The sequence below is a fragment of the Eptatretus burgeri genome, chromosome 26, assembly GCF_056783735.1.
Source record: "Eptatretus burgeri isolate ZD-2024b chromosome 26, Ebu_testis_v1, whole genome shotgun sequence".
Lineage (NCBI taxonomy): Eukaryota > Metazoa > Chordata > Myxini > Myxiniformes > Myxinidae > Eptatretus > Eptatretus burgeri.
Genome location: NC_140986.1, coordinates 1 through 12,185, shown reverse-complemented (window position 1 = coordinate 12,185; position 12,185 = coordinate 1). Strand labels below are relative to the sequence as shown.

Sequence of the window (12,185 nt, the reverse complement as noted above, 5' to 3'; positions counted from 1 at the left end):
TTCACTTCACAGGTGAAAACAACATTCTCAAGTAAAATCAAGCAAAGAGATAATTTTTCATTCTGATCGCACTCTGGTCGCGCGGCTCCTCATTATCCGTAGAGACTCGCCAATTAGATAGGAGATAAGTTTCATCATATTCTCTCAGTCCGGTTTCGCTCCCTCTTGCGGGTTCAGATGGCGGCATGGCGAAGACGGACAAATCTGTTTGACTGCATTTGATGGAGAGCAAGGTGGAGAATGTTGTCGTCTCATTCCCGAGTGACACAGCTTTAATTTTCGATGGCATGGCTTTTGTTCAATATCTCAACATTTCAGAAGTACAGTGGGTTGTTTTTATGTATGGTTCATGACTTCTCCACCGGGATTAATTTGGAATCAGTGATGTATCAACGAGGGTGGTTGCGGATTAGTTGTTGATGAAAAATCGCTGTTTTTCCATCATGATAATTATTTTAATAAAGCAAGGACAACTTCACTGTTTTGAATTTTGAAAGTATGTTCTCCACTCTTCTAGTTCAATGAGTACAGTCACTCATGTATTAGTGGTGTTGGAGATACGAGTCCTTAAAAATGGTCGAATTGCTAAAAGCGGCTTTTTGGACCCTGGTCGCAAAGTTCAACACCCCACGGAGCCGTGTTTAACGGAGATTTCACCGGAGAACTTCATACCCAGGGAGACCATCACATCGTTGTCTATTCATCTGCGAAATTTCAAGGAGCACCTTCGGTCATGGAACGAAACCCCATTTCCCACCCGCTGCACACGACCTGTGTGTCCATTCCTCATGGAATCAAAAACATCTTGGCTGACCTCCATGAAATTTTTCATTTGTGCTTCGGGTTTTCTTCTGTTGAAATTCTCCCTAAACGAGGCTGAGGAGCCTCGAAATGTGAAGCGCGACAGAGAAAAAGGAGAAGAAGATGTTTTTCGTCCTGGCAGGGTGTCACCCCACCAGCAAAGCCACTTAAGGGTGTCGGTTTAGTGCCAAGAGTCAGGTTATGAACATAAAATAAATAATCCCCCTCGACCCCTCCCCCAGCAACAGTGCGGGGAGACGACTTGCGATTTTCACCTGTTCAGGTGAAACAGTGCAAGTGGTTGATCCATGGACCCTGCCAGAGGGACGGTGTATTGTGCGTGGGGAAAGGATGATGATTCGGAAAACAAATCTTCCCAAAGGGAGTGGGTATTGACTCGTGTAGAGAATAAAAACATCTTACCAAAGGAAATTGGTCCAAATCTCTTCTTCCAATCTGTGTGATGCGAATCCACGTAACGCTTCAGAACATGTGCAGTGTTGTCGTGCATCGCGAGAGCCTTCTTTCCACTTTCTGATGAAAGCACCAATGGCATTTTCTGCAAACAAGTTGTGTCAATAACAGTGCAAATATTATTGTACAAGTGCGTTGATGCTTTTCAGCTGAAGTATTACTTTGTTAGATACTAGGACATCAGCCAAAGGGTGATTTCGTCAACCTGTCTGTCAGGTCAGGTTCGATCTGTGACCTGCTACAGGTACCATGTAAACCTGTACTAACCTGTTCCATGATCGGGTTGTCGGCGACTAAACCGTCTCCTCCACCAGGTTTTCTGGTGAGGAGGGTGTTTGGATATGGACACCCAGCAGGATTAAAAACAAAACCTGTCAAAGGGCGGAGGAGCTCATTGTGAGCCAACGGCCATCCATATCTAGTGCCCAACTGTGTCTGCGGACGTCCTCCTGCAGTTGGGTCACTTCTTATTAGGAGGTTGGTGGCAGGATTTGCACTCCGGCCACCGTAAAACCCTTCATTCCGCAAAACGCAAAAACGCAAAAAATCTGAAAACTCACTCCGTGGGAGTACCTCCTGTGCAGCTTCCCTTCGCAGGGCAGCTCACCGGATGACGGGATTGGGGCAAAGCCTTCGGGACCCCCAATCTTTGATAGGAGGGAAACCACGGGGTAACATCCCTGGGTCAGATTGCGGGAGAGTGTGTCGGAGTGGTGCTGAGGTGTCGTCCACCAGACGGCGGTCTCCTTGGGTTAACCTGAGGCGGTCCCTTCGGGTGGGTGCCTGGAATGTCCTATCCCTAAGAGAGGATGATCACCTGTCTCTGTTATCATCTGAGCTCAAGCGTTTGGACATCGGGATTGCAGCTCTCTCTGAGGTTCGGAGACCGGATTGCGGCGAGATAATGGTGGGTGGTTACACCTACTATTGGTCTGGCCGCTTTGATGGTTACCATACCCAAGGAGTTGCTGTAGCTGTGTCCAATAAGCTGACCCCAATGATAATTGAGGTAACACCGGTCAACGAGCGTATTATGAGATGAAGGATTCGTCACTCCTTAGGTGTCATTTCCCTGGTCTCTGTTTATGCTCCGACTGAGGCGAGTGATCTCACCGTGAAGGATGCATTCTACGCCACACTCGAGTCTGTGGTTGATCAGTGCCCCAGACGAGATACACTTCTAGTCTTGGGGGATTTCAATGCATCGACTGGAACTGATAGGGACGGTTATGAGGTGTGTGTTGGTCCCCATGGGTCAGGAACTATGAACCAGAATAGCACTAAGTTCCTTGACTTTGCAAGAAGTCATGGACTTAGGGTGGCTGGTTCATGGTTTCAGCACCCACAAGCTCATCGCTGGACTTGGTATTCCAACGCTGGCGGTGTGGCAAAGGAGATTGACCATGTCCTCATTGACGGTCGTTGGAGGATGATCCAGAACTGCAGGGTCTACCGGAGTGCTCAGTTCCTCAATACTGACCACAGGCTTGTTGTAGCAACTCTAAAGCTGCACCTTAAATCCTGGAGAATGGTACCATCCCAGCCGAGGCTGGATGTTGCCAAGCTCAGGGATGAGAGAGTAGCTGAGGAGTTTGCGAACAGGCTGAGTGGACACTTGGGGGGTCTGGGTGCTTTGGGGGGTCCTGAAGAGTTGTGGAGCGCCTTCAAGACCACCGTCCTTGATGTTGCCGGTGGATGCCTTGGAGCTCACCGCAGGGCAAAGAAGAATTTTGTCTCTCAAGGGACAATGGATACCATTGACCAGAGTCGCAGGGCCAGGCTGAATGGCAGAGCTGAGCTGTTCAGGGAGCTGAGGTGTAAAACTGTACGTGCACTGAGGGTGGACAAGGAGGCCTATGTGCGAGGAATCTGTGAGGGGGTAGAGCATCACCTGTGGACAGGTGATTCTCGTTCCGCTTACAGGGGAATTCGCGCATTACGTTCATCCAAGCCCATCCCTCGGAGCACTACAGTTCGAGCAGAGAGTGGTAGGCTCTTGACAGAGGAGTCTGAAGTGAAGGCCCGCTGGGCCGGTTACTTTGAGCGGTTGTACCAGGCTGATCCCCCAACTGTCGAGTTGGACGTCAAGGGTGTTACAATCCCTGTTGCTGACCCTCGAATCAACTGTGGTCCACCTACGCTTGTGGAAACACGGGCTGCGGTGAACCAGTTGAAACGGGGCAAAGCTCCAAGGATCTGTGGCATCCATGCTGAACTTCTCAAGGCTGGTGGAAACGCAGCACTCGTGTCGTTGCATGCAGTTTTGTGCTCTGCCTGGAACACAGGCATCATCCCAACTGACTGGAAGAGGGGTCTTGTTGTCCCTCTCTGGAAAGGGAAGGGTGATCGCCAAGACTGCAACAACTACCGAGGGGTGACGCTGCTCTCAGTGCCGGGCAAGGTCTTTGCTCGGATAATTCTCGATAGGGTTCGCCACCATCTGCTTGAGCACCAGCGTCCAGAGCAGTCAGGCTTTACACCAAAGAGGTCAACGATTGACCGTATCCTTGCACTTCATGTCCTCACCGAACGCAGACGAGAGTTTCGGCAGGGGCTGCTTGCAGCCTATGTTGATCTCTGTAAAGCGTTCGATTCAGTGAATCGGGATGTCCTCTGGAGGATTCTTGGTCTTCGTGGGGTGCCACCAAAACTGATCGATCTGATGTCTGAACTCTACTCTGGTACTGAGAGTGCTGTGAAGTGTGGTGGTACCACCTCTGACTTATTTCCAGTTGTTACTGGAGTTCGTCAGGGATGTGTACTTGCCCCCACACTTTTCAGCACTTGTATGGACTGGATTCTAGGGAGGATGTCGGAGAGATCAAGTTGCGGTGCGTCATTTGGGAATGTCAAGATCTCGGACCTTGACTTTGCAGATGATGCAGTCATCTTTGCGGAGACTTTAGACATCCTCTTGGGGGCCCTCGAGGTGCTGAATGAGGAGTCGGAGCCGTTGGGATTACGGGTTTCTTGGGTCAAAACTAAGATCCAGGCTTTCGGTGACATCTTGGATGCTGCTGTCCTGTCTGTGTCTGTTTGTGGTGAGGATGTTGAGGTCGTGGAGAGATTCACTTACCTTGGCAGTGATATTCATGTCTCTGCTGGCTGCGAGTCAAAGGTCAATAGACGTCTGGGTCGGGCCTGGGGAGTCATGGATTCACTGGATCATGGGGTGTGGCGTGACCGGTACCTGTGCGGGAGGATGAAAGTCCGAGTCTTCAGGACCTTGGTGCTTTCAGTCTTGCTCTACGGATGTGAGACTTGGACTCTGACCAGGGATCTGAGACAGAGACTTCAATCCTTTTGCACCAGGTCTCTTCGGAGAATCCTTGGCTATCGCTGGTCGGATTTTGTGTCCAACGAGCGGTTACTGAGAGAGACTCAAATGAGATTTGTTACCTGCATTGTCCGTGAGCGTCAGCTGCGGCTGTATGGACATGTGGCTCATTTTCCTGACGCTGATCCTGCTCACCAGATTCTCTCAGCGAGGGAGCCTCGTGAGTGGAGGAGGCCGATGGGCCGACCACGATCCTCATGGTTTCAGCAGGTTGGTCGGCATCTCAAGGAGATGGGGATGGGCCAGGCATCTGCCTGGGGGATGGCCAGACGGAGGACCCTGGAGTACCGGAGGAAAGTGGACGCAGCGACGCGCTGCTCCGGCGCATGCTCCCATACCTGACCTGACCTCACCTAAAACACTTCCCTATTCCCACTGAGGAATGGGATCGGGGATCATTTAACATTACCTTTCACGTCCATACAAAGACTTAGACACGACAGAGCGATTTTTTAAAAAAAACATTTTTTTCAAAATTTTCAAAAAATTCAAACCAAAATCAGACAACATGTCAGAAATCCATAAATTCAGCATCTGTGAAAACCTACATGGAATTGTTCTTGCGGATATTTAAGGTGCGCGATGAGATTACGAGCCCAAAGTATTCTTCCTTCAGTTGGAGTTGTATCTCTTTGACGTGGAGGATCATGCTTTTCGTTTTCAAAAATCTGTGTTTTTATCAGAGGATGGGAGAAGGACATAAACATATCAATGTGGATTCATGTGTTAAAATGAATTAAAGCTTTTTCATTGCAATTTTGGTGACAAAAACCAATTGAACTCCAAAATAATAATTTTTACACCACTCCAAGGAAGTGCAAGAGTGGAAATTGGGTGTTTGGGTTAATTAAAACACCTGCTCTTGATCCACCTGCCACATTCTCATATAGCAGCGGCCAAGGGCTGAAAAAACCACCATACCCCTCCCGACGGTAGAACAAAACAAGACCTCTTTTAAATTATTCACATGGATGTTTATTAATGGAAAAGGATGGTTGTCCATTTCCAGAAGGTGAGTAATCATTTCAATTAACCCCTTCTATCCCAGAGCCTGTCAGATTACGGGTGGAATTATAAAAGCATTTTCACATTAGTACAGCAAAAAAGAACCAAAAAAAACTTTCATGATTTTCTTTGTCGGACATGACAGGAAACAGAATTATTCTGATTACATACCTTAAAATGCTTTTTGGCATGTGCTTTAACACTTCAGTAAGTTTTTGAATTTTCTGACATACTTTTCAAATCATTCTTTGGAAATTTTCCATATGTGTGATAAATGCAGATCTCTTGTAACTTAGACAGAGGACGGACATCTTATGGCACAACTGAGGGTAATTCAAGGGTAGCATGTGGTATTTAAAGGGATTATTCAGCCCATTATTTCAGGGATCGATTTCCTGATAAAATCTGGCGAGGCAAATGATGTCATCCTGGAAGCACAGATAAGATTTGTTTGAGATAATATAGATAAAGTAAAGCCACAACTGCTAAGGTACATGTTTTAAAAAACACTGGATCTCATGCCGATTCACCCTTTACAATCCAAACTAACTGCAAAATATGTTGCTTTTTAAATTTATCGCCATGTCCCAGGAACTGCAATTGAACTTCATATAAACAGTTCCTCGTGTCTACAAATTCAGTGTGTCCATTGAGAGACATGTTCAGTGGATCTACGGTGATAGAATTACCTGCATGTACAGCATATCTTTTCAGCATCTAACACATTGGACTCTTCAGGTTCGAAACCGACTGGAAGAGCAACAGAATTTGGGCAGTCGACACAGTCACATATTTCAATGCATTTCAGTCCTGCAAGCAGACGTGGGCACTTTGCAGCATCCTTGCAATTACCATCTTTACAAAAAGAGGTGTGTTACATCTCGGACTTCGGCGGGGGCAGAATCCTGTGTCAACATGATCATCTGCATGCCATTTTCACCCTGACTGTTGACTGTTTCATACCATTTCACCCTGACTGTTTCATCCACTGTTGCATGGTTCATCCAAATTTGGCTTTGGGATGTGACTGCTGCACCAGATACGGGTTTGGAATCTGGCTCTGAGAGCATGCTGTCGGAATGCATCTTCCGTGGGATGCAGTGGGGCAGCCGGTTTATCACTTGTAGTGGGCAAGTCGGTACCTTAAGTCATTTCGTGTTTGAGAGCACCTTCCCTTACGACCATACAGCCAAAGTGCAGAGGTGCAAGCACTTTCCAACCACTTCTCCTGATCAGAGCCAGAGACATCACGAAGTCCAGCAACCAAATGTCCAGACTCGCATTGACTTGACAGTGTAGAGAATGCAGTTTTCTTCCCTATCCGGAAAAGTGCGCCGGTCGAGTCACATCCCGTCAGTGCATGAACTGCAGGAAGGCATTGGAAAATATCACTGCCAAGGTTTTCAGCAATGGAATGTACAGGGATAAACCGCTCTGTTGTGGTGTATCTTCCACCATGGCCAGCGTGCATGAACACCTGCTCACTCAAAAGTCCTTGGTTCATATAATACAGGAGTATCATGAGTACATCAGTGTCATTGCTGCGAATGAAGGTCCTGGATACTTGGGAAGAGAAGCTTATTGCGTGGAGAACCATCCTTGTATCAGCCTCTTCTTGTGTACTGTAAAGATCCAGCAAAGACTCATGGCCAGTATTGGAAACTTTCACCACTTCTTGACTGTTCCGAAACCTCCCTGCTACAACAATGGACTTGCCATATGGAATTCTGTCCTGCCCATTTTCAGTCACATACTGACTGACAAATGCAACAAGATCTGACTTGTTTCCTGGTCCCTTCAGAAACTGTCTGAAATGGGGTACTGTCCTGTTGCCAAGGATGAGGTGTGTCTGCACGACACTGGTCACTGAGCTGCCTCGACGTTCTCTTTCGCTGGCTTTTATGGATGATGTGTTGTCATATCTGTCAAATACGAATGTGACTGTATTGGCTCCAAACACTTGGTTTTTCAGAATTCTGACCACCCTCTTGAGAAGTCATGATGCATTTGGACCCCAAGACCAAATGTAAGTGGAGTGTGTGTTGAGCAGGAGAGGGAAATAATATTATGACATATGGCTGGTACTCGAAGAAAATCATTTCCTGTGCTACCTTCGGAGACACCAGATGCATCATCAAAATCATGTTTGGATGTACACCAGGAAATAAAATCTATCAACAGGTCGGGAAACAAAATATGATCTGCATTTCTCAATCTGTAACCGGTTACTCGGTTCATACTTACGCGACTGAAATGTGATGCCATTCGCAGCTTGGCGTATTATACCTGCAGCTCTGCGTGGAATTAAATGACTTTGATTGCCAACCTCTTGTGCATCGTTTACCGGTCCAAATTCTCCTTGCTCACTCACTTCGACACGTAATTCATGCACCCTTCTGAGTGCATCCCCAACAGTCACCATATTTGAACACACAAAGTCAGATTTCCCTGTTTGAGAAATAAACACGATCCTATCACCATCATGGCGTCTCGGTTTTTCAGCTTCAGCTTCCATGATAATTCTTGCCCTTGGTTATGTCCACTTGCTTGTAGGATCTCGACAAACCTGTTTTGTAACTCAGACAACAATATTACTGACTTTTCGTGGGAAAATACCGGATGTTCCAGTTCCTTACACAGCTGGAGAAAGGCACGGTCATAAGTGAAGGGTTAATTCAGACAGTTTTACACGTTTTAGAAGTGGACAACCATCCTTTTCCATAACTGGACATTCATATTATTCATTGAAAACAGGTCTTGCTTTGTTCTACCACTGGGAGGGGTTACTGATTTTTAGGGCCTTTTTAGCTCGCCTGTTCGAAGAACCGAGAGCTATAGCGATACCCCGGCGTGAGCGTGAGCGTGAGCGTTAGCGTGAAAATGTTAAATTTTTTGTATTACGGAAAAACTCCTCGACGGATTTCGACGAAACTTGGTGGGGGGTTAGGTATGGTCCAAGAATCATGCCATTAGATTTTGGACTTGGTCCCCCCCCGCAAAAAAAAATTGTTAGAGAATTTTTTTCTTTTTTGCATTTCTATATGTTTTAAGTGATTTCCAACCCCCCCCCCCAAAAAAAATTGTTGGAGAAAAAATGTTTTTGCAACTTTTTTTTTCAACAAAATTTCGATTTCTTTTTTTCTACATGTTTTTAGTGATTTCCAACCCCCCCCAAAAAAAAATTGTTGGAGAAAAATTTTTTTTTTTTTGCATTTCTCCATGTTTTAAGTGATTTCCAACCCCCCCCAAAAAAAAATTGTAAGAGAAAAAATGTTTTTGAAACTTTTTTTCAATAAAATTTCGATTTCTTTTGTTTCTACATGGTTTAAGTGATTTCCAACCCTCCCCCCCCCCCACCCCAAAAAAAAATGTTAAAGAAACTTTTTTTTTTTGCATTTCTACATGTTTTAAGTGATTTCCAACCACCCCCCCCAAAAAAAATTGTTCGAGAAAAAAAATGTTTTGCAACTTTTTTTCAACAAAATTTCGATTTCATTTTTTTGCATTTCTACATGTTTTAAGTGATTAGGATTTCGACGAAACTTCGTGGGGGGTTAGGTATGGTCCAAGGATCATGCCATTAGATTTTGGACTTGTTCCCCCCCCAAAAAAATTTTAGAGAAAATTTTTTTTTTTTGCATTTCTGCATGCTTTCAGTGATTTCCATCCCCCCCCCAAAAAAAATTGTTCGAGAATTATAAAAAATATTAATTATTAGACGTCTTAAAAACGATAAATGTATAAACAGGCGAGCATTGGGTGGCTTTGACACCAACTCTGGTTCATGGGCTGGCCGCTGCACTACCAGCCTTGCCGGCTCCACTGATTCTCCCACTTCTTGCCCCTCATCCTACCTCTGCTCTTAGCACTTCAATGTCTTCTACTTCAGTATCAGCTCCCCCTCTGTTGTCCCAAACTGTGTGGTGTTCTAACATCTGTGTTCTCCATTCTAACCTAACAGATATCTCACTCTCAATCGGTACACTCATCACCACAAACATGCTCCTTCCTTCCTCTCAGCACACGTCCCCCTCTTCCCAACCCCTCAAATCTTGTACCTCTCCCTACCCACTCCCTTCTTCACCATACCTCCACCAAATCGTTTCCCTCCCTCTCAAAGCAACCTTCACACTCTTCCCCCTCAAGCTTCTCAGGACAATGAATCACGTGCAGCATTTATTTATGAGAAGACTAAAACAGTTTGTGCACAAGTGAAAAAAAAAGAGAGTAATTCAGTGTCCATACCTTTTTTATGTTCTCAACTTCATTGAAATAATGTTGCAAGATCCGTTCAGCGACACGGATTACTTCTGGCAAAATGCAAGGAATGTTCAGATGTTCAAATCTGAGACAAGGAAGATTTCCCAATGGGAAGTACATTTCCAGTGATTACTCATTTGCATAAAATAATAATGCCAGGAAACAAATGATACTCACTAAGTTATAGTCCAACCAAACCGGTGTAGCATGAGAAAACAATCACGCGTCATCAAATCGGAGCATCATTGATCAATACATTCCTGGTCAATCACCGACCTTCGCAGCAAAAGTAGAGATTGTGAGGTTGAAATAATTTTCACAAAGAAAGACTTCATGAACTCTTGAAGTTGGATCGACATGAGATGTAAAGAAAGAATGAATAAATTATTCGTTCAATGCTTCATAAAGGATAACTCCAAAATTGAATCCACATTTTCAATTTTAAAATGCTCCATTGTTCGTAGCAGAAGGGCACTCGGAAGAGCGCACACCTCCGCCAGGTAACGCCTGACCTCCGAGAACACACCGGGCCAAATACATGTTTGAAATATCGACCTATGTGGGTCGTTTTTGGCCCGATCTCTCAATGGTGAAGAATCACTTTAAAAATTAAATAATTCTTGTTTCCGGATTGGGATTCGGATCTTCACCAAAATTGAATCAATTCCTCCTTGTCGCCCAATGTGTCCAAGTTTCGTCCGAATGTGTCCACAACTTTTTGACATCTGTCCACAATCCCAACCCTGAAGCGTGCCGGAGGTGTCGCACTTTCGTCATACCGGCTGCGATGACGAGTTCAATCAAGTCGCAACTTCTGGGAATGTGGGAAAAGAGAGAGAGTTGTAAAATAGGGGATCCTGAGTAAATTTTATTTTTTGGTATACACTATCGGGCTCGTATTAGAGCGAACACACAGAAACGTACAACAAGAGTAGAAGTAGACAAGAGAGGAGAGAGAGGGAAGGTAAAAAACAGTGTGGAACAGAGACATGAGGAGGTCTGTGGAATGGAGAGGGATGGGGTGGTGTACACGGGGTGTACAAGGTGGACACCACAGGGACTTTCAGGAAGGAAAGCAGGGAATTTGAAGGAGGTGTGTTTGGGGTGGATTGGTGGGGATGAAAAATATCATAGTTTTGGATGGGGGAAGATGAGATGGTGGTGAACAGCTGTTTTGAAGATCTGGGGAGGAAAGTCGAAATGAAGAGAGTGTGGGAGTTTGTTCCAAAGGTGGAGAAAAAAAAGAGGAATGAAAGAGTGAAGGTGAGCAGAAATTCTTGATTTTGGTAGTTTTACCAGAAGGGAGTTGCTGGCGGACATTGAGTGCCCCGCAGAAATATGGGAGGGACGTATCGCAGACAGAGCCGGGGGGGGGGCGAGACCGGAGAGGAGACGGTAGAAGACAGAAAGACCACCGACCTGCCTGCGGTGAAAGAGTGAGAAACCCAAACACTCAGCCTCTTCACTGGAGATACCGATGATCCGAAATGTCATGGTGTCCACAAAGTGAAGCCGAGAAAGGTGAGAGACGCGAACACCAGCAAGAGAGGAGAGCAGTACTCCATCAGGCTGCGGATGAAGACTTTGTTTGTCGTCAGGAGCTCAGGTGGGCCGAGGAAGGACTTTGCACGATGGAGGATTCCCAGTCGGTGACTGGCTTTGGAGGCCAGGTTGGAAATGTGGCTTTCCCAAGAAAGATCATGGCAGATCGTGAAATCCAGAAGCTTGAAGGAAAGGACTTCTTCTCGAGGATTGTTGAGATTGGAGATGGTGTGGGTTTTCCAGACGGTCCTTTCAGAGACATCGTGAGGGTGTGAGATTTGTCCGGATTGAAAGACATGTTCCACGTGTTGGACCAGTTTGTGATTTTATCCAGATCTGCAGTGAGTGAAGAAGCTGCTGCTTGCCGGTCTGAGTGATGACAGATGGTACGGCAGAGGGTGGAGTCATCAGCAAAGAGATAAAGAGGATTTTCCAGAGAATCAGAGAGATCATTGATGAAAACCAGAAAAAGAACAGGACCCACAACGCTGCCTAAGCCTTAAGGACCTCCAGCTTGGACAGGAAGAGGGGATGAGAGAACTCCATTAAGGACCACACGTTGGCTGCGACAGGAGAGGAAGTCTGTGAGCCATGAGTGGAGATGTACTTGGATACCATCGGGAGAGAGTTTGGTGAGCAGGGCAGGGTGCTTGGCCCTATCGAAGGAAAGAGATATGTCTGGAGGAAGGAGAAGAGGAAGGATTTAATGTCTGAAGCGATGATGGATTCCATCACCTTGCTGATGATTGGGAGAAGGCTGATTGGT

The 12,185-nt window shown here is 45.9% G+C and overlaps 1 protein-coding gene across 3 annotated transcripts in view; it reads right to left on the bottom strand.

Moving 5' to 3' along the window:
* The window catches only part of LOC147007758 (dynein axonemal heavy chain 8-like), a 37,141-nt gene extending 24,966 nt beyond the window's left edge, over positions 1–12,175 (bottom strand). Inside the window, exons 1-4 of one of the 3 annotated variants that reach the window (XM_085866437.1) lie at positions 10,154–12,172; positions 9,863–9,962; positions 5,161–5,280; positions 1,225–1,360 (exon numbers count right to left, since the gene is read on the bottom strand). In XM_085866437.1, coding sequence (XP_085722563.1) covers positions 1,225–1,360; positions 5,161–5,280; positions 9,863–9,962; positions 10,154–10,236 — 439 coding nt within the window. In that variant the 5' untranslated portion in view covers positions 10,237–12,172. Of the gene's footprint in view, positions 1–1,224; positions 1,361–5,160; positions 5,281–9,862; positions 9,963–10,153 lie in introns of all 3 variants that reach the window. The other 2 variants (XM_085866438.1, XM_085866439.1) reach the window with 2 other exon arrangements.
* Between the last annotated feature and the right edge of the window lie 10 nt (positions 12,176–12,185).